Below are 23,400 nucleotides of genomic sequence, written 5' to 3'. Positions count from 1 at the left end.
GCACTGCAATGAAGTTACTGTGAAAATCCCGTAGTCACCAAGCTCCACTGCCTGTTCGGGTACACTGAGGGAGAATTTAGCATGGCCAATCCACCTAACCAGCACGTCTTTCAGACTGTGAGTGGAAATGGGAGCACCTGGAAGAAACCCACACAGACACAAGGAGAACATGCAGATTCTGCACAGTCACCCAAGCCGAAAAATGAACCTGGGTCCCTAGCGCTATGAGGCAGCAATGCTAACCACTGTGCCACTGTAGTTACTTAGTTGAAATATTTTGTAATTGTAATTTTTAAATTCCAGTTTATCATTGCAGAAATAACTAATATTATTTTCCTCTCAGCCTTACTAATACATTATTTCTCTTAATGGAAACCACTCTGTACACAGTCAGCAGATGACCCTAGGACCCTTTTCCTATAGCTAATGGGATGGAAAAATATTTTCCTATTTTAATTGGGACTAACAGGCTCTACTACTGTCTGTGGCTTTTATCTTAACAATGAATTTGCAAGATAATTGTCACCAAATTCTCACATGAAAGCATATTGCCATTGATTTTAGTCTGTTCACTATTCCACAGCAGGGCAGGCTTGAATGCGAGCCAAACACTGTGGGTAGCCTTAAACAAAGTACCATCGTCATATGGTTTCAAAGTACCTAGATTTCACTTCTGTTTTCAACAGAAACGCAGCATTATCGTTAACAAAGGTACGATTTTACTGCTGCAACTCAAGACTGTCCGTCAGGCGTGAAGTCAATGATGTGAAGCCCATTACTCCGTCTACACCAACAGTAAGCATGATTCCTTGGCTCTACCGTACAGAGCGTTTAGGTGCCACTGGGTCTCTTTTGGCCTAAGTTTTTATGTGATTTGCTGAGATCAGCAAAGTCTCCACCAAGTGCATTGCCAACACAATTTATTGTGGTACCGGCAGTGAAGGTACTGTCGGTGGCAGACGGAAGCAGCTCAGTGCATCTGTATTTAATATTTGTGTTCCTGGACGATGCTGGAAAGAGTAGCTGTGCGCAGCTAGCAGTAAAACCCTTATCTGCACCCTTGCAGAGGCAATTGGTGGCACTGGTTTATCCTCTCAGAATAAACCCAAGAATGGTTTGTGACCAACTTGTGATGTGGTGAAATGTCCACCACATATATACTGCTGAAATTTCTTCACCACATAAATTAGTCAGACTTTCCTTATCTGAGAATCCTTTTTTTAGCGTTTGACACAAATGCAGTCTTTCTACTCTATCTGACATCTTGTAGGACAAAACTGCTCCCACTCCATATGGGTGATGCACCACAAGTAACTGGCATTGGTAATTAGGTCATCATATAGATACATCATTATGTTTAGGGATATCTTGCAGCAAATTTTCCATCATACACTGGAAAATGGCACAGACTGATGAGACTCCAGTAGGTAAATGTGTGTACTGGTATAGTCCTTTGTGGGAGTTGATAATGTTACGATGCGGAGGTTGACCCTCTTTTGAGAAGTAACCGAATTCCCCAAAGCGGAATATCTCGTCTCGTAATCTGTTAAAAGTGTGTGGGAAGGTATGAACTGTCCTTTAGTAACATTTAGTTGTTAACTAACAAAAGTACCTGACACTCACTTTAAAATGAACACTTAACAATTTATTTATTTAACTAACAGGGAACTTTAACTAAGCAAGTAACATACCGAATAAAATAAGATTCTAATGGAATGCTGTTCAAATAAGTACCACACTCGTTCATTAACCAAAAAAAAAATAATGGAAATCTTAAAAGTCACTCTTAAAAATACAACCTGGTTTGTGGCTTTCAGAATCTTTTGGAGCTCCTCTATTGATTCCTCTGTCTGTAAGTTCTTACTGATTTGGTACCTTTCACTAGTTAAATGGTGCGTCCTTTTAAGAGATATCTGAAGCTGGCAGAATAGAGAGCTGCTTTCTCCCTCTTGAGGCTTGAGAGGTGGCAGTTCTTCTATTGCTCTCATGTTCCCCCCCCCCCTCCCCCCTCCCGACTCTCTTTTATATCTGTGATGATCTATCAATTTTGCTACAATAGGGTTGGTCTGATGTTGTCAACACCATAAAATTCCAATTTTATAGGTCCCTGGTAGCTGAGTGCCTGCTTTAAATTGATTGGGCTAAATAAAAAACACAGGTTGTCTTGTCAAGACTACTGCTTGATTTTTTAATGCAAAAGTTTCAGCTTGGTCTCTGTATGTACTTTGCATTTTAAACCTCCAAGCACTGAAACAAAACACCAGCTTTTAAAGGAAAATGTTTTTTTTCCCTCTAGTGTTTTTACAATTTTTTACATCTTTACCAACATCAAATTCCAACGTCACAAACTCAACTTCTCAACAATACTAACCATCTTCTGAGAATCCTCATCCAAGTTCCAGCTGCTGGAGAGACTGAGATCCAACTTGGTATACTTCAGGCCCCCTGCTAATTAAGCATGGAGGTCTTCAGTTTTAGGAATAGGGTATCTATCTATCTGAGCCCCTCCATTAACAGAAGATCAAAATCTGGGAACACCATTGGTCGAGAATTCGTTTAAGCAGACCTATGAAACTCTCAGGCTCATCACTTGTGGCACTTCAACAAATCACAAAATAGTAAAGGTGATGGCCCTTACAGTTACCCTATTGTTTCTACTGAAGCTTTAGAGGAACCATCTTTGGATGCATCACTGGGAAGAATTATGGAAGTGTGGCTTTTTCTACCAAATAAATCCTGCTGGACTTTAACCTGGTGTTGTTAAACTTCTTACTGTGTTTACCCCAGTCCAACGCCGGCATCTCCACATCAAGAATTATGGATCCAGTGTTACACCGTGAACTCGTGCTGTGTTTTCCCATGTTATAGTCACCATGGGCGAAATTTTCCACTACCACCACAACATATTTGCGGCAACATTGGAGGTGGTCCACCATTGGTTGGTGACAGGATCTTCTGGTTTCCCCGTTGTTTATAACCTCCGCCACCAGGGAACCGGCCATTTAAGGTCATTGCTGTGGATCTCAAGTCACATGTAGACCAGGCCAAGTAAAGATGTCAGATTTTGTTCTAAGGTAGGAAGGAACCATTTAATGGTCATTCTCATCATAGGGGCAGCATGGTGGCACAGTGGTTAGCACTGCTGTCTCATAGCGCCAGGGACCCGGGTTTGATTCCTGGCTTGGGTCACTGGCTGTGCAGATTCTGCATGTTCTCTCAGTGTCTGATTTTGATTTGATTTATTATTGTCACATGTATTAGTATACAGTAGAAAGTGTATTTTGCGCGCTATACAGATAAAGTCTGTGGGTTTCCTCCGGGTGCTCCAGTTTCCTCCCACAAACGGGATCTTGGAACGGCCGGTATATTTCAGCCCATGTCTGCTGCCATATTTTACCCTCAGTCCATTTGCAGCGGTACTTTTGAGCAGACCCAGGGGATTGTTTGTTTTTCTTTTAAACAATGACATGCAAGAAATCTGCTGCAAAATGCAAGTTTTATTTAGAAAATAACCTGTGAGTTCTTTATTATGTCTTATCACTGTTTTATGTCTCGGGTACATATTCATATCTGATTCACACACCATGCGTTTGGCATTCTAACGTGATTCTAAAATCCAGGAAATTCCAAAATCCAAAGGTGTCTTCGTCCCGAGCATTCCGTGCTGGAAAGGTGACAGTGTACTTGGTAAATCCTTTTGGTGCTTAGCCAAAACAATGTGCACGGCCTAGCATTATCTCTGACATTTAATCAATATTAAACACAATTCTTCACTGTAACTTTCCTTCCATGAGATTCCTTCTCAATCAATGTGTCCATGGCAACAACATGATGATCTAAGATAAAAATGTAACTGGTAATTTAAACGGGTGGGAAATCAGGGGACTGTGAGGCTATGGTTTTCAAGTGCCAGTGCAATCAGGGGAACTTTCTTCTGTCACTCATTCTGAGGATGTGGGCATCTTTGGCAAGGTCAGGTTTTATTGCCCAACTCCAGTCGCCTGAGTAGCCACTTGAAAGGGTGACATCAGTATGGGAGTGTGGCCAAATGGGCCACCTAAAATGGCGATTTGTAAAGCACTCTGGGACAATTGGGCAAGAACTAAAACAGCAGGCTGTCACCTAAAAGACAGAGATAAACAGGCTGCAACTCAGACGAGTGAATACACAGGATATGGGTCATCTCCAGGACAAAAGAGACTTTCTGGTCAAACTGGGTTATTTACCAGACATAGGGGCGCCGTAACCCCTTATTTGGGAAGGAGGTGTGTGTCCTACGTGCCCCCAGCACCTACAGACATGGCCGTTGGGGACACACCCAGAGATTGGTGTGGCAGCACCCGATTGGACTTTATCGATCAGGGTGATCAATTCCTGATCGATTGATTGGCAATGGCCAAAAGGGGCGCAAAACCCAACGGGGTATAAAGGGTGCTGTGTCACCAAGAATCTCTCTCTCTGACCCCACGAACGAACTACAACGGTGACTGTCACCAGCAACGACCAGCACGAGGAGAGCCACCACACCCGAGAAGGAAGGAAGACCAGAGCCAGAGTGCCAGACCAGACTACACAGAGGACTACCAAGACCAGCGCACAGATAAAGGCAAATATCTGCTTGGGTACTTCCCAGTCACGCAAAGTTAAGTCAAGGTCTCGCATTGGACTTGAACTTTAGTATTTTCTGTAAGATAACTTATTGTTGGTTGGGTGGGTGATTATTGATTGTGTGTTTTAAATAAATATTGGTTGTACTAACAAGAAGTCTATTCGTAGTTCTTTGTCCATCGTATAAGGGTTAAAACAGACTGTGCGGCAGGCACAACAGGAGCAAAGTCACGTATTGGCTGGAGTGGATAATGAAAGCAAGTGGGGAGGCAGTGGTGTAGTGTATTGTCTTCAGACTAATAATTCAGAGACAAAAACAGAAAATGCTGGAGAAACTCAGCAGGTCAGACAGCACCTGTGGAGAGAGAATAGAGTCAATGCTTCACAGTAATCCAGAAACCTCAGTTTAATTCTCTGGGTACCCGGGTTCAAATCTCGCCATGTCAGATGGTAAAATTTGAATTCCATAGAAACCTGGAATTAAAGGTCTAATGTTTATTTATTAATGTCACAAATAGGCTTACATTAACACTGCAATGAAGTTACTGTGAAAATCCCTGAGTTGCCACACCCTGGTGTCTGTTTGGGTACACGGAGGGAGAATTTAGCATGGCCAATCCACCAGCCAGCATGTCTTTTGGACTGTGGGAGGAAACCTACACAGACACAGGGAGAATGTGCAAACTCCACACAGACAGTGACCCAAGCCGAGAATCAAACCCAGGTCCCTGGTGCTGTGAGGCAGCAGTGCTAACCACTGTGCCACAATGCTGCCCCATATGATGAAGATGACCATTAAATGATTCCTTCCTTTATCAGAAGAAAATCTGACATCCTTACTTGGTCTGGTCTACATGTGGCTTGAGATCTACAGCAATGACCTTAAATGGCCCAGCAAACCACTCAAGGGCAATTGGGGATGGACAATAAATTGTTTCAGCCACTGATATCTGAACAAATAAAAAAAAAGCTTATTTTGCCTCAGAGACTTGAGTTGGACTTTTATTACAATTACCATTAAACTGAATTCAAATTTTCAACTTCATGATAGGAATTGAGCTCACGTACTCAGGATTATAGGTTTAGTAATATTTTATATTGATTATGGGTTTAATAATAATCAGCCCGACATTCTCCATAGCAACATTATCCACGAACGAATGCTTTAAAAATTCTTCTCGTACCTTGTGGTATCACCACTTTCCTTACCTTGATTCTGTGAAGGTCTGATTGAGGGAAATTTTAGCACGGCCAATCCACCAACCAGCAGGTCTCTCGGACTGTGGGAGGAAACCCATGCAGACACAGGGAGAACATGGAAACTGCATACAGTGACCCAAGCCGGGCATCAAACTCGGGTCCCCGGCTCACATAATGTGAGGGCGTTGAAAACAGCCACGACAATGGGGGCGGCAGAGAGATGTGATTGTTTCTGGTCCAATGCTCATTGAATGGTAGCAATTGAAATACAGTGTAATTAGCAGCAATTAAACTAGCCAACAACTCTCTAATTTGGGCCCAATGCAAATCTGCTTCCCTCTGGCAGCATCTGTTGAAACTTGGCAAGATGCTTTGGATATGACACCAGCTCAGCATCCTTATGGGAATGTAGTAATAGCAAATCCATCCACCACTTTAAATGTTCACCCCCTCAACTAGCAGCACAGTATGAATGCATTGAGTACCATCTACCATTATGGATTGCCAAAGCTTCTCTGGCATCCTCAAGGTTCATGTCACACTATCTGTAACCTCCACGGCTTGCCTGGGCTTGCAAAATCTCACTAACTGTCCTGTCTGGAGACAATACACATCTCTTTAACCTGTGCTTAACCCTCTCTCCACTCACATTGTCTGTACCTTTACGACTTGATTACCTGTAAAGACTTGCATTCCAACCATTATTTTGTAAATTGAGTTTGTGTCTTTATATGCCCTGTTTGCGAACAGAACTCCCACTCACCTGATGAAGGGGCAGCGCTCCGAAAGCTAGTGGCTTTTGCTACCAAATAAACCCGTTGGACTTTAACCTGGTGTTGTGAGACTTCTTACTGTGTTTACTCCAGTCTAACACCGGCATCTCCACATCATCCTCAAGTGAGACCAGAAATTCCCACCCAACTTCAACAGACATTTCCATTGTCTGCCCCTTGCCCGCTCCGATTCCGTGGCAGGCGAGGCGGTAGAATTCTGGTGCCCATCTCTAAACCCTCGACCTCTACCACCTAGAACAGCAAGGGCAGGAGAGGCATGGCAACACCACCACCGCCAATTAGACACCCAAGCTGGCTTGGTTCCAAATTGCTGTTGCTTTACTGTGGCTGGGTTAAAATCCTGGAACTCCCTCCCGTCCCACCCTTAACAAGCACTGTGGGCGGGCGGATTTATGCCGCATGGACAATTCGGGAGGCAGCTCACCACCACCTTCCCAAGGGCAAGTAGAAATGGGCAATAAATGCTAAGCTTGTCAAGAGTGAAGGAAAAAACAGTAAAATGGAGCAATGAGAACGCTGTTCTGTACTGGTCTTGTCCACTTTAAAATGGAACACCAGTAAAACGGGTAACTAAGAATACTGGTCCAAATTGTATTTTTCTTCTGGGTGCCCACGTCTGTGAATGAATGAAAGAAACAAGGAGCTGAGGTGATGCAAGTTAAAGAATGGGGCACCATCATGTCATTTTGCTGGACTAGAAGGTGAATACATGGCAGGAAATGTAGCTACTCTAGGAAAGTGGGAGTCCCAGGTTCCCCAGACACAAGTGGATTTCTGAATGAGGTGGTGGGAATGTGGAATTCAATATAGGGGAGTTATTCTGAGGTTGGGAACACCATGCTGTTTTTCACGGTGGTAAATCTGGACTTTGCATAATGAAAGCAGTGATAGCGACTCAGCAGCCTGTTTAACATTCGCATAGACTTCAATCTAGTGCTGTTTCATTGAAGCTGTAACTTCCCTTGTTAAAAATTTGTAATCAGGCTACACTTAAAGTGCATTAATCCCTGATTCACATATTTCTAGTTACAAAAGGCAAAAAATGTAACTTAGTGGCCTCAGATTAGCATTTGTGTAAATGTCAAGGGGATTTCAAACTGAATGAAAATATCTAATTAATTCCAGAGAGTGTCAGATAATGTTTTGTCTGATTTCCATTACTTTGAAATATTAAATACAAGATGAGTTATGAACAGCACATTAGCGGTGTTGCAACTGACTGCTCATCTCCCACCAAGCTCATCAATTAATGCGATCTGAGCTGGCTCGGAATTTTACGTGATTGGCTTTTGTTTCGGTTCATTTCCTGGTCACTTTGTTTTGATTATGTCAAAAATAAACCTTTGTTTAACCTGAGTGCGTTTATGGAGAAACACCAACTTATATCTATAGAGTACTTTTAAGATAATAAAACATCCCAAGATGCTTCACAGGAACACTGCAAAACAAAATGTGACGCCAAGCCAGGTAACGAGATATTAGGCCATAGAGGTAGGGTAAAGGAGTGCCTTAAAGGAGGAAAATGAGATGGTGAATCGGACATGCAGAGAGATGAAATTCCAGAACGTGGAGCTAAAACTGGAATTGAAAGCCTAAAGATGACAGTGAAACCATTCTCAATTGTCATAAAAAAACTCATCTGATTCAATAATGTTCTTTAAAGAAGGAAATCTGCCAACTTTACCTGGTCTGGCCTACATGTGACGTCAAATACACAGCAACTCTTAAATATGCCACCTGGAATGGCCTAGCAAGCCACTCAGTACAAGGGCAATTAGGAATGGGCAATAAATGTTGGAACGATGCCCACACCCCATGAATGAATATTTAAAAAATAACGGGAGGCACCAAAGGTGGCTTGATTAAAATGAAGAATGCTCATGAGGCCAGAATTAGAGGACCGCAGATATCATTAAGCTTTGTGGGGTTAGAGGAGATTACAGAGATAGGCAGGGTAACACCATTGAGGAATTTGATTTGATTTGCTTTGATTTATTGTTGTCACATGTATTAACATACAGTGAAAAGTATTGTTTCTTGCGCGCAATACAGACAAAACATACCGTTCATAGAAAAGGAAATGAGAGAGTGTTACAGTCATAGCTAGGGTGTAGAGAAAGATCAACTTAATGCAAGGTAAGTCCGTTCAAAAGTCTGACAGCAGCAGGGAAGAAGCTGTTCTTGAGTCGGCTGGTATGTGACCTCAGACTTTTGTATCTTTTTCCCGAAGGAAGAAGGTGGAAGAGAGAACGTCCGGGCTGCGTGGGGTCCTTAATTATGCTGGCTGCTTTGCCGAGGCAGCGGGAAGGGTAGACAGAGTCAATGGATAGGAGGCTGGTTTGCGTGATGGATTGGGGTACATTCACAACCTTTTGTAGTTTCTTGCTGTCTTGGGCAGAGCAGGAGCCATACCAAGCTGTGATACAACCAGAAAGAATACTTTCGATGGTGAGAGTTGGTATGGTAAAAGTTGGTGCGAGTCGTAGCTGACATGCCAAATTTCCTTAGTCTTCTGAGAAAGTAGAGGCATTGGTGGGCTTTCTTAACTATAGTGTTGGCATGGTGGGACCAGGACAGGTTGTTGGTGATCTGGACACCTAAAAACTTGAAGCTCTCGACTCTTTCTACTTCGTCCCCATTGATGTAGACAGGGGCATGTTCTCCTTTACGCTTCCTGAAGTCGATGATAATCTCCTTTGTTTTGTTGACATTGAGGGAGAGATTATTGTTGCCACACCAGTTCACCAGATTCTCTATCTCATTCCTGTACTCTGTCTCATCATTGTTTGAGATCCGACCCATTACGGTGGTGTCGTCAGCAAACTTGAAAGTCAAATTGGAGGGGAATTTGGCCACATTGTCATAGGTGTATAAGGAGTATAGTAGGGGGCTGAGAACACAGCCTTGTGGGGCACCGGTGTTAAGGATGATCGTGGAGGAGGTGTTGTTGCCTATCCTTACTGATTGTGGTCTGTGAGTTGGAAGTTCACGATCCAGTCACAGAGGGATGTGCTGAGGCCCAGGCCACGGAGTTTGGAGATGAGTTTCGTGGGAATAATAGTGTTGAAGGCTGAGCTATAGTCAATAAAAAGAATCTGACATAGGTGTCTTTGTTATCTAAGTGTTCCACGGTTGAGTGCAGGGCCAGGGAAATGGCGTCTGCTGTGGACCTGTTGTGGCGGTCGGCAAACTGTAGTGGATCCAGGTAGTCGGGGAGGCTGGAATTGATTCGTGCCATGACTAACCTTTCGAAGAACTTCATAATGATGGATGTCAGAGCCGATAGTCATTAAGGCATGCTGCTTGGTTTTTCTTAGGTACCGGGATGATGGTCATCTTCTTGAAGCAGATAGGGACCTCAGATTTTTATAAAGAGAGGTTGAGATGTCTGTGAATATCTCCGCCAGCTAATCTGTGCAGGATCTGAGTGCACATCTGGGCCAGTTGCTTTCCGTGAGTTGGCCTTCAAGAAAGCTGCTCTGACATCTGCAATGGTGACCCCAGATATAGGTTCATCCAGGGCTTCCAGGGTGGGGGGGCATGCTCTCGCTGACTTCTTCCTTAAAACGGGTGTAGAATGCATTGAGCTCATCAGGGAGGGATGCGTTGGAGCCAGCGATTTTACATGCCTTCATCTTGTAGCCTGTTATGTCTTGCAGACCTTGCCATAGTCGGCGGGAAAACAGGGATGGGAATTTTAAAGTCAAGACTTGCATGATTGGGAACTAATGTAGGTCAGCGAGCACAGTGATAATCAAGGAACAGGACTTTGGTATGGGTCAAAACTAAGGCAACAGAGAGTTAGAGGACCTCAAGTTAATGGAGGCCATAATATGGGAGGCTAGCCAGAACTGCATTAGAAAATAAGTAGGTCTGAGACGTAACAAGGACGTGATTGAGCATTTTAGCACTTTATGTGTTGGGGGTGGGACGAAGTCATGTGCTGTTCCAAAGATGGGAATTATTGCATTAAGGTGATCGACGTTGAAAGGGTTAATGTGAGGGACCGTGGAAACACTACTACCCATATGATGATGTAAGAGACACATGGCCAAGCCTGGCTTAGACTGAGTAACTAGTTGTGTAGATCTGAAAATAGGTGCATTTGTCCAAAAAAACAAGTATTGTTCAGACATTCGGCAGAAATAGGTAGTCTCTGTAGGTAAGCGAGATCATTAGGCTTAAGGAGGTAACTATTACATTGTCAGAAATATTTTTCGAGCTGAAAAACTTCGTGGGTTCAGCATGAATAATCACTCATTGAGTTGAACACTCATTTCTCACCATTTACGGCTATGCTTATACTTGCCAAATGGAAGAAGCGGGGGGGCGGGGGGGAGGGGGGGGGGGCAATAAAATAAAGAATTTAGGAAACACTGGTATATATTATGCACTGTCCACCTCTAATTGCTCTGAGCCAAATGCATAAAATGGGACTGGGGTTCCATGTAGAACTAATTGGGTAATGATGAAGGATATCGAGGATCCAATTGGGTTTGTATCACAATATGGGAAATAAAATGATTATCCTCTTGTGTTAGCCTCAAATTATCAGAACCATTTCACAATTTGTCACCCAAGAGAGTTGTGCTCACAACCTCCATTTTGCCAGTCCTAACCACCAGACTGCTGCAATATGCCTTTAAGGGATTGCAGTTTGACATCACTCAAAGGGAGTGTGTCATGCAATCCAGTTTTTAGTTTCCCTTTTGCTTTGGAGCAGATACCTCTCTGCCGCTGACAAGTCTTCAAGCTTTTTACTCATATATATCTGTTCACATGTACCTAGAATTAATAAATGAACTCAAAATATGTTTACCCAATTCCTCATGAGAGATTATCATTGTGACACACAAGACACAGACCCCCATTTCTTAAGTGTTTAACTTGAAAATGGGTTAGGCATTAACTACCAAACAACATTTATGAACCAGCAAAAGACCTAGTAAATGAAGTGAGCCTCTGATTTAATGATATCAGTCCCAAATCTGAACCAGAGGATGTATGATTTGAATGGGTGGTTGGATATAGATTTGCTCTGATTGGATATAAATTTATTCTGATTGGATGGAGCTTCAGTCTGATTGGTTATAGATTTGCTCTGATTGGATATAGATTCACTCTGATTCAAAATAGATTCCCTCCATTAGATATAGATCCATTCTATTTGGAGATAGATTCACTCCCATTGATTATAGATTCAAGAGTGACAAAGTACTTAATTGGCTGCAATTATCCTGGGATATCCTGAGATTGTCTCGGTCATTATATAAATGCGATTTCTTCACTTTTCATTTGTTTGCCATTTAAATGAATCTTCATAAAGCTAAAAAAGCTTGAGAATCCGCTTCTCTTTGTGTGCGTGTTAGATTGCAATTATGCAGACAGTGGAGTGACAGGCATGCTGTTATTCAGAGCCAGAGAGAGTGGCTGAGTGAGTGATCGGCTATTGCCAATGTGTGCTAATGTCAACATGTGCAGGCACCAGCAATAGCCACACACCAATGACATTTGTACGGAAGAAACTTCTTGTACCAGCAGACAGATTGTGAGTTGACGGCAGCATGGTGGAACAATAGTTAGCACGGTTGCCTCACAACTCGAAGAACCCCGTTTGATTCTGGCCTTGGGTAACTGTTGGTGTGGAGTTTGCACTTTCTCCCCGTGTGTGCGTGGGTTTCCTCTGGGTGCTCTGGTTTTCTCCCACAGTCCAAAGATGTGCAGGTTAGGTGGATTGGCCATGCTAAATCGCCCGTTAGTGTCCAAAAGATGTGTAGGCTAGGTGAATTAGCCATGATAAATGTATGGGGTTATGTGGATAGGGGGGCAGGGGGTTGCTGGATAAAATGCTCTTTTGGAGATTCAGTGCAGGTTTGACGGGCCAACTGGCCTCCTTCTGCACTGTAGGGATTCTTTGGCTCTATGCGTGTACAAAGGCACCTGGCAGATCGATGTCAGCAATTGCACTCCTTAATACATGAGCATGAAAGCAGCACCCAACAATGCTTGCGGAGGTCTTAGAAGTTCCAGCCATCCATTCAAGGTGATAGATTTTGGACTGAGTCAAGTGTTTTGATTTCGGAGAATGTTCTGAATTGGGTGATATTGGGCCAGTCCGCCACTGTACACTTTTCATCATTTTAATTTCCACTAAAGTCCATGGCAAACATTGGATGATGTGTATAATGGAATCAAAGTTGCCCATTTTCCCTATTTCTCATAGCTAAAATTACCCCAACTCTGTTCACAAGCTCTGTGGGTCTCCCTACACCTCAGGGAGTGCAGCGGATCAAGAAGGTGGTTCATCACCACCTTCTGAATGGAACCAGGGATGGGCAATAAATACTGGCCTAGCCAGCGATGTCCATATTCCATAAATGAATTTTTAAAAAATATCAGCACCCAACCCTCCGGTTTTACAATGCACCTTTTGTCTTTGCATGTTCTATTAATGCTGACATGTTCCAATGTACGAGTATCCATTGCCCCCTGAGTATTCACCCACCCGGTGAGATTCTGGATGATAATAGTGATATTCAATCACAGCAAGGCCTGTTAGAATCTTAGAAACTGTACAGTGCAGAAGGAGGCCATTCAACCCATCGAGTCTGCACTGACAACAATCCCACTTAGGCCCTATCCCCGTAACCCCACATATTTATCCCGCTCATCCCTCTAACCAATGCATCTCGGGACACGAAGGAGCAATTTAGCATGGTCAATCCACCTAACCTGCACATCTTTGGACAGTGCGAGGGAACCAGAGCACCCAGAGGAATCCCATGCAGACACTGAGGGAATGTGCAAAGTCCATAAGACAGTGAACCAAGCTGGGAATCGAACCCAGATCCCTGGAGTTGTGAGGCAGCAATGTTAGCCATTATTCCTTTCCTCATCCATACTTCACATCTCAAACAATTTCAAGCAGGGGTCACTGGCTAAAACTAGGACAAGCCAGTCCATATCTTTTCTCCATCCTCTCCTGGTCCAGTGACACTGAGGCAAGTCTCGATCACACAAGCTTGAAGCAGGAAGCACCGTACAGACACAGGATTGATCCTGGGGTTGAGTCCCTATTGCTCAGGATGGCTCACTAGCTTAGCAATAAGAGGAACCCCTTCATTTCAGCTTTGCTAGGATCTGAAATAATAAAGAGCTGTAGGGTCATACAAATTCAATCTTGAATTGGTAAAAACAAGAACAATGTAATCACCCATGGTAACCTATTGCTTGCTAAAATTGCTGTGAGTGGAGAACTAACCTATCAAATGTGACCCTTTCAAAAGAGTGCTCATTTTCCCCTACTCTCCTGGGTGTAGCTATGTTGCTGGAGTAGTAATTCAGAGAACAAGAACTCACATCCCACCATGCCAGTTTAAGAATTTGTGTTCAGTTTTTGAAAACATTTTGGAAATAAAAAGATGGGGGCGATTTTTGTTCTGAGAGGAGGGTGGGATTGGAAAGGGAGGGGGGTGGGGATGCAGGGGGCTGGTGTTTAATTCCATGCCAACAGCTGGCAAGTTGAATTGCCAGCACCACACCCCCTCTCCCCCTGCAGTGGTATGTATTTACCAGCATCATTATTCCCTTCCCTGCTGTTAGCCATTTTGCTAGAAATGGAGATCTATTAAGCTAATTAAGAGTTTAATTAAAGCCATGGATTAGAATCAGATTGGTAGGCTTCCTGTGGTGTTGGTTGAAAGACGTCAGAGTGGGCAACCTGTGTTGCAGGCAGACTCTGAGAGCCCCTTCCCCCACCGCCTGTCTGGTCACAGCTGTGCTGAAGGTTGCCCTTTAGAGGGTATTACCCTGTACAATGGTAGCCTGGCAGACAGAAAAAAAAGTACAAAATTAAAGAAAGAAAGACTTGAGCTAGATTTCCCCAGTGTCCTACGCCCAGCCACCGCTGCCAGAGTGAACAGGGAATTTTGCGTTCAGCCAAATCTCCATTCACAGCAGCGGGACTGGAGAATTCCAGCCACGGACGAGGTCAGAGAATCCCAGCTTTGAATTTAGAAAGTTATTTTCATGACCCCCCAGACATCCCAAAGTGTAGCCTCTGTTTTAATGTAGGAAACGAGGCAACTGATGTGCACACAGCAAATTCCCACAAATAGAAATATGTTAACAACCAGATTATCTGTTTTTGTGATATTATTTGAGGGATAAATACTGGCCAGGACACTGGGGATAACTCCCCTGATCTTCTTCAAAATAGGACCATGGTATCTTTTATATCAAACACCTGCGAACAGATGGGGCCTCAGTTTAACCGATCATCTGAAAAACAGCATGTCCGACAGTGCACTGCTCCCTCAGCGCCCCTGGAGAGTCAGCCTGGATTCTTGTGGACAAGGTTTGGAGTGGATTGGGATAGAACCTGGAACTTTGTAATTTAGAGTCAAGCGTGCGACTAACTGAGCCATGACTGTCACTATTAGAATAAAAATAAAATATTGCGGTGCTGTAAATCTGAAATAAAAGTTGAAAAATGCTGGAAAAACTCAGCAGGTCTGGCAACATCTGTGGAGAGAGAAACGGAGCTAACGTTTCAAGTCTGTATGACTCCAGACCTGCTGAGTTTTTCCAGCATTTTCTCTTTTTAATTATTGTCACTATTAGGTTGCTGTGAGACATAATGGTTTATTAATGCCCTTTAGGGAAAGAAACCTACTATCCTTCTCTGATCTAACCTACCTGTAACTTCAGTCATACTCCGATGTGGATAATTGCTTTCTGAATTGGCCCAGAATGCCATTTGTCTGTACTAAACCCGTACTGGGCAGCTAAAGAAAGGAAATGAGTGCCAGCTTTCCTAATGATGCCTACATCCCAAGAATTAATTGCTTGAAATGTGTTGTTTTGTATAAATGGAAACACATATGAGGGAATTTTACTGTCCCGTCTGCCACAGGAATCATAATGGGTGGGTGGCTGTTGGCAGGTGGGGGGTGTGGACCATGGAGAGGTCAGTTGACCTCGGGGGGCGGGGGGGGGGATTTTCCGGTTTTGGGGTGAGCGTGGCTGGAAAATCCGCCCGGACTGTTTACTTTAAACTATTAAAAGTTGCTGATTAATAATTAGTAATTAGTATTACTTTTGCTCTTCAAATGTGTTATTTAACAATGAATAATTTACAACATGACAGATTAACTGGTGCTACAGTGATGCTGGGCTCATTCTAATGGTGGACTATCAGAGAATACTAGATAATTGGATCTTAAAAGTGAAAATCTATTTTCTGCTCGAAATTATCCATTGTTAATTAAGGCATGTTCATCATGTTAGCTAAAAAGGATTGGAAGTTATATTAGTTAATAATTGGTTTTTAGTAGTGTGAAGTAAATCATCCATATTTTCATTTATACAAAACAACAGATTTTAAATCATGAATTCTTAGCATGTGCTGACAAAGTTAGCAGTTACTACCTGTCTCCAGGCATCCAATAGTACAATGTTACAAACAAATCACATTCTGATCAATTCAGAAAGCATCGTCTACATTCAAGGGAGAACTGAAGTCACAAATAGGCTAGACTGGATAAGGACAGAGGTTTCTTTCTCAAGAGGACATGTGCTAACTAGTTGGGTCTTTAGTACAACCTGATACAGCGGCACAGTGGTTAGCACTGCTGTCTCAGTGCCAGGGTTCGATTCCTGTTTTGGGTCATTATCTGTGTGGAGTTTGCACACATTCTCCTCGTGTCTGCGTGAGTTTGCTCTGGTTTCTTCCCACAGTCCAAAGATGTGCAAATTATGTGGATTGGCCATGCAAAATTGCCCCTTAGTGTAAGGGGGGGCTAGCTAGGGTAAATGCATGGGGTTATGGGGATTGGCCCTGGGTGGGATTGTGTCAGTGCAGACTCAATGGGCCGAATGGTCTCCTTCTGCACTGTATGATTTTATGGTGGTTATTTTTACTGATACTAGCTATTTCCCAAATTCTGTAAAAATGGAATTCAAATTCCCAAACTGCCAAGTTTAGTTTTTAGTCTGAAGGCTTGTTCTCACAGTCCCCACTGCATACGGTGGACCTATTTGTGCTAATGTCATTAGTCTTCTATATACAGTGGCCAACACACTATCTGATCGAAGTTTCCCAAGGTCTCCATCTTCTGTTGTCACTGGTGCAAAACAGTCGAGTGAAACATTGCCTGAAGCCTCCATTCACTGATCACATGGTTAACAATCACAGACTATCAGAAAGTGGAGATTTGGGGCAACATCAATCAACTCTTTGCATTCTTTGCAACTCAGGCAATCTGCCCAACATAGGCAGGAGAATGTATGTGGTGGGGTCTACGCCTCTTGAACCTGCCTGAGATTAGTTAATTCAGCACACACCAGTGTTACAACCTGGGGCTTCATCTGCTAGTGGCTCTGTTCCACGCCAGAGCAATAAACTTACCAAGTGAACATCAGGGAAAGTGCGCGAGACAGCTTTTTTATATGGACCTTGTTTATTTTCTGCTTTAAGGACCACTTTACAGACAACATTGGATGCAAGTAACCTTTAGAGAACAAAGTACATTTATGAATATAGCAACATGCCTCATTCGGAGTCAGCTGTGGTTCGCTTGCCAGTCAGTATATCACATGTTTATAACCCGACCACATCCAGAGACTTGTGAATGTGATCTCGAGTGTCAATCTGAGGGAATGCTGCACTGTATGAAGTGCTGTCTTCAAGCTGAGACATTAAACTGAGGCCTTCTGTCCTCACAGATGGTTATAAAAGGTCCCCTGGCACTATATTGAACAAGGGCGGTGGCGTTCTCCCCAGAATCCCAGGCAGTATTCATCCCTCAATCAATATCACTAAAACAGATGATCTGGCTGTTATTACAGTACAGTTTGTGGGACTTTGCTGGGTGCAAATGGCTGCCATACTTCCAACATTATGATTGCACTTCAAAAGTACTTCACTAGCTTTATAATGCTTTGGGAAGTCCTGAGGTGGGTGAAAGGGATTCCACTTCATGCAGTTATTGGCAACTATCCATGCTTTTCACACTGCACTCCGCACCCTGAATGGTTTTGGTGAAGGTCACTATGGAAACCATGTCCTTTCCGATATCGACCCGCACCCTCCAGCGTCGGCAGACCAGCATCTTCTTCAAGGCCCGTTGGAAATCCCGGTTGAGGAAGGCGTAGAGCAGGGGGTTGATGATGGAGTTGCAATATCCAAACCAGGTGATGACCTTAAATACGCGGTTAACGATGGCACCGTTGAGCTGTGAGCTGCCGACAGCGATACAGATGTTGAAGACAAAGTAGGGGAGCCAGCACAGCACGAAGGCCGATATGATGATGCCCATGGTCCTGGTGGCCTTGTGCTCCAGCTGTAGGTTATCCTGCCACCTGCTGTCGGGATGATAGTGGAGCTCAAGCGTCTGCGACATGACCCGTACTGTCTTCAGGCGGGAGGCTCTGTATATGAAGAAGTACATGGTGCACATGATCAGGAAAGGGATATAGAAGGCCAGCGCAGAGGCAACAATGGCAAAGATCCTGTTGGTGACGAACACACACTCCCTGTTACTGTCAAAGTCCATGCCCGGGATTTCATTCCAACCCTGCATCACCGGGAGGAATGAAATCATGAAAGAGTAGACCCAGATGGTAATGGTCATGGCAATGCACCTGTGAAAATAGAGGGAAAATAAACATAGGATATGAATGAGACATCAGGGGTTGACTTTTTCCACAAAGCTGTCCCACCACTGGGAATGAAAGTGGAACTCAACCCTGCACTGTGGGTCCATGGGCAGCATTCCTCCAGCAATGCCCAATGAAAATCTTACTGCTGACACTGGACTGCAATCCAGTAGAGGGCAGACAGCACTGTAGGCTCAGCAGCGCCATCATTATAGGTGGCCAGCACTGAGACTGCAGGATGAAGGAGAGGGCGCCCCCATTCTCATGCCAAGACAGTCCGAAAGACAAAGGAAGTTATTTTAAGCACCATGCCTAGGCCAGGCAGGCCTACCGCTCAGGGTAGGGGGGCATCTTCCCTCGATGGTGCTGTAGCTGAGTGGGGGGGGGGGGTCAATTATTGCTGCTGGGGATGTGATGGTGTGTGGGGGGGTGGATGGGGGGATATTCCTACCACTGGTAATTCACTGTAGCAGAAAGACATTGGCTCCCCTCATAACACCTTCCACTGTCAGTTTACCAGCCTTCTGCCTCCTAGTCCACCTCCAAAGGACTGGTAATATCCAGCCCTATTTCTTCTTAGCACAGAGGTTTGTTTTAGAAATAATAATGAGGCAGTTTGAAAAAATTAAGCAAACCTTTGCTCAATTTGTTTTCAGGGGTGATCTCACACTGCCTGTCTAAGGAGGTGTACAAACTGCAATGATAGCATAGGTTCCAAATAGTTTTGTTGTATCATCCTCAATTCATTTGGGGTCAGAAGGTCATGGGGTCCGGTTTCACTGTGGTTTTGATTCTCTTTATCATCGAAACTGACATATTCCCAGTGACACAAACAGCTACATGATCATGACAGGATAATCTGAAAAATGGTGCTTTCTATGATATAGCACTCCCTCAGCACTTCACTGAAATATCAGCCTCATTATGTGCTCAGATTCCCCAGAGTGAGACTTGACCCCACAATTATCTGACTCCAACGTGACAATGCTGACAAAAGAGCCACAATTGGCTGTGTGGAAAATATCTAGTCATTGTCGGTGCACAGACCAGGTTTGCTTAGAGTCAATTCTTTATAAAAATGTAAATTATTTTGTGAAGTGCTTTGAGATTCTCCAACAATAATAAAGAACCAATTGAATACAAGTTCCTATTTTAAAAGAACAATCTGAATATTAACTTTTCATTAAATAAGGTGGTTTTTGATTCCCAGTCCTGTTCGGTACAGTAGGAATGAATGGCCCCTAAAGCGTGAGGTCTGGTGACCCTTACCTGCTGCGGGACATACGTTTGGTGTAGTGATAAGGAGTAGCCACAGAACAGTACCGGTCCAAGCTGATGAAGCAGAGCGTGACGATGGAGGCAGTGCAAAACATCACATCAAATGAGATCCACACCTTGCAGAACAGACGGCCAAACATCCAGATTCCAGTCACCTCATAGATAATGCTGAGCAAAGAAATGAGTACCTTTAATCTGGGGGGTCTTCAAAATGGCAAACGCGTTTGACAGAGTCAGTCATAAGAAAGGCAGCACACAGGTTGGCAAAAGAATCAGGAGAGAGATGGAAATATAGAAATTCTTCCCGACACTTACTTTATCAAATCATAGAATCTTACAGCAAAGAATGAAGCCTTTCAGCCCATCGTCCCTGTGCCAACTAGAAAAAAAGAGTCAACCAGCCACTTTGGTTAGGCCACAGCTGGAGTGCTGAGTGCAGTTCTGATCACCTCACTATAGGAAAAATGTGATTGTACTGGAGAGGGTGCAGAGGAGATTTTTGCTTTTATTCATTCATGGGACATGGGCGTCACTGGCTGGCCAGCATTTATTGCCCATCCTTAGTTGCCTTTGAGAAGATTCACCAGGATGTTGCCTGGGATGGAACATTGAGCTATGAAGAGAGGCTGAATAGGCTCAGGTTGTTTTCTTTAGATTAGAGAAGGCTGAGGGAGGAGGGGGGACCTGATTGAGATGTTTAAGATTATGAGTGGTATGGAGAGGAATAAGAAACAGCTGTTCCCCTTAGTTTAAGGGCCAATAACGAGGGGGCATAATTTTAAGGTGAGGGGCAGGAGGTAGATGGGATTTGAGGAAAATATTTTTCACCCAAATGGTGGTGGGAGCCTAGAAGGCACTGCCTGAGTGGATAATAGAGGTGGGAAACCTTACAACCTTTAAAAAGTATGTGGATAAGCACTTGAAATGTCGCAACATTCAAGGCTATGGGCCAAGTGCGGGAAAGTGAGATTAGTGTGGATTTAGGGTAGTTTGTCAATGCACACTCAATGGGCTGAAGGGCCTTTTTGTACTGTATGACTCTAATGACATTAAATCTACAGGGGTAACTTTTCCAGTCCCACCATCCACAGAAATTGTCACAGGAGGGACAGAAAATTTGACGGACCATTAAAAGGTCCATTGACCTTGGGCGGGAATTTCAGGTCTTGGAGGGCACTGGAAAATCCCACCCACGCTCTCTAGTTATTGATGTCTCTGCTAAAGGAAATAGGTCCTTCCTCTCCACTCTACCTAGTCTTAGAATCTTAGAATCTTAGAAACCCTACAGCACAGAAAGAGGCCATTTGGCCCATCGAGTCTGCACCGACCACAATCCCACCCAGGCCCTACCCCCATATCCCTACATATTTACCCACTAATCCCTCTAACCTACGCATCCCAGGACACTAAGGGCAATTTTAGCATGGCCAATCAACCTAACCCGCACATCTTTGGACTTTGGGAGGAAACCGGAGCACCCGGAGGAAACCCATGCAGACACGAGGAGAATGTGCAAACTCCACACAGACAGTGACCCAAGCCGGGAATCGAACCCAGGTCCCTGGAGCTATGAAGCAGCAGTGCTACCCACTATGCTACCGTGCCACCCTCATCATTTTCTGGACTTCAATTAAATCTTCTCTCGGTCTCCTCTCCAGACATTCCCCAGCCTTTCCAATCTTTCCTCATTGCTAAAATACTCCACTCCTGACAAAACCGTTGTAAGTCTCCTCTCTCGAATAAGATCATATCCCTCCTGTCATGCAGCAACTTGAGCTGTGGCCTAACTGGTTTTTATATTGTTCTAGCATAATCTCCCTGCTCATATATTCTTGGCAATTGAATGAAGGTATCCCAGCTGCCTTCTTAACCAGTTGATCTACCTGTCCTGTTACCTTCAGTAACCTGTGGATATGCACGCCAAGGGTGGGAGACAGCTCGCCATTGGCCATTGGCGGGATATTCTGGTCCCAGCCAACATCTCTGGTGGAAGCAGAATCTTTGAATATTTTTAGCATGGTCAATTTAATGTGGTAAATGCACCTAACCAGCACGTCTTTCAGACTGTGGGAGGAAATGAGAGCACCCTGAGGAAACCCACACAGACACGAGGAGAACATGCAGAGTCCGCACAGTGACCCAAGCATGGGAATCGAACCCAGGTCCCTGGCGCTGTGAAGCAGCAGTGCTAACCACTGCACCAGCATGCCGCCCAGAACTAGATAGATTCTCCATTAACAAGGTCACTGGGGGTTACTAAGGATAGGCAGGAATGTGGGGTTGAGTTTACAATCAGATCAGCCACGATCTTATTGAATGGCAAGGTAGGCTCAAGGGGCTGAGTGGCCTACTCCTGCTATTAATTCGTACATTCCTATGTTCTGGCTAAGGATGGCAGATTTCCTTCCTGAAAGGGCATTAGTGAATCCAATGGGCTTTTACGACAACCAACGATAGTTTCATGGTCACCGCCACTGTTCAGCCAAATCTCCATTTACTGGAACGGGACGGGAGAAACCGGCTGGCGTGAACGGCCAGAGAATGCTGCCCGTGTCATCATTATTAAGACTAGCTTTCAATTCCCAATTTATTCATTGAATTCAAATTCCACCAGCTGCCGTGGTGGGATCTGATCCAACGTCTCCAACGCCTCTGGATTGCAAGTCCAGTGACATTACCACTACACCATCATCTCCCCCAGTACTTACCTAAAGGGCATGACCAAGCATGCCACTAATAGATCTGCTGTCGCTAGGGACAGGATGAACATATAAGTCACCGTTCTCAGTTTCTTCTCCAGAACAGGACAGATAAACACCACCACATTTCCCAACAGTGTCACCAGATCCACGGTAGTCAGTATCGTCCCAACCAGCACCTCTTGATGGGAAATCTGGATGTGAGAGGCATTCCCATCCCCGAGAGTAACCAAAGCAAACAGGCTGCGATTGGAAGGATTACTCACGGTCCAAAGAGAGCTCATGATTCATTTTCTACAAAGAAATTGGAGGAAAGAAATGCTTTAACATGAAAGTCATTCTGATATAAAATACAAACAGCAGCAGAAATTGGAAAGGTCAATATCATAGTTTACTGCAACTCTGAACAAATACTATTACTCTTACTAGCACAATATGACTAGCAGATTGCTAGTGCATTAGTACTAATTTATTGATGATCTCAGTAAAGGATAAATCAGAGTAATGTTTTACTTACCCTGATGTATTGTCCAAACAGCACATGAAATAGATTATCTGTGTTGCTAAAGTTATGTATAAAAGATAGCCTCTGCTTCATCGACTGATTCCTGACAGTGTGCGGATGCAGCACAATTGAAAAATACAATGCCATCTAAACCTGGGGTCTACTGAGAAAATTGAACAGGATAACATTAAAGTGGAGGAGCTTTTATAGAGCAGTGTATTACAGGCAAGCTGCAGTCCTCACCAATCACAGTTGATCAGACAACAGGCAGTCATTTCCACTCACACTTGAAAGCAGCCCCCACCAATCAAGAGTTTAGGACGTCAATGCATCAGTAAAATTCATTTTAAGAGCTTGAATTTTCCCGTATTGACAAAGTGCAGAGAGCAGGGCTGCATTCAAAACTGATCTGAATTGTGATTCACAGTTAAAGGAGGAACACAGCTGATCAGTGACGTCTTTTCAACAGACACCCGCCTTTGAGGAAACTGTGCTTTACTGAAATAGAAACCATATATGATACCCTGATGGTAAATTATTTCTGGATAACCTTGCGGGCATGGTGGCATAGTGGTTAGCACGGCTACCTCACAGCCCCAGGGAGCCGGGTTCAATTCCGGCCTCAGGTAACTGTGAGGAGTTTGCACGTTCTCCTCAG

At 44.0% G+C, this 23,400-nt stretch overlaps 1 protein-coding gene across 1 annotated transcript; it reads right to left on the bottom strand.

The window, feature by feature from the left end:
- Window positions 1-11,283: 11,283 nt before the first annotated feature.
- Window positions 11,284-22,521, bottom strand: LOC144505360 (histamine H2 receptor-like). The gene is made up of 4 exons (XM_078231482.1): window positions 22,247-22,521; window positions 19,530-19,706; window positions 17,629-18,245; window positions 11,284-11,387 (listed from the first exon to the last, which is right to left on the bottom strand). Exons 1-4 carry the CDS (start codon window positions 22,519-22,521, stop codon window positions 11,284-11,286), a joined length of 1,173 nt encoding a protein of 390 aa, XP_078087608.1.
- Between the last annotated feature and the right edge of the window lie 879 nt (window positions 22,522-23,400).

The sequence above is a fragment of the Mustelus asterias genome, chromosome 16, assembly GCF_964213995.1.
Source record: "Mustelus asterias chromosome 16, sMusAst1.hap1.1, whole genome shotgun sequence".
Classification (NCBI taxonomy): Eukaryota; Metazoa; Chordata; class Chondrichthyes; order Carcharhiniformes; family Triakidae; genus Mustelus; species Mustelus asterias.
The sequence above is the reverse complement of the archived record's forward strand: the minus strand, read 5'-3'. Positions and strand labels throughout refer to the sequence as shown.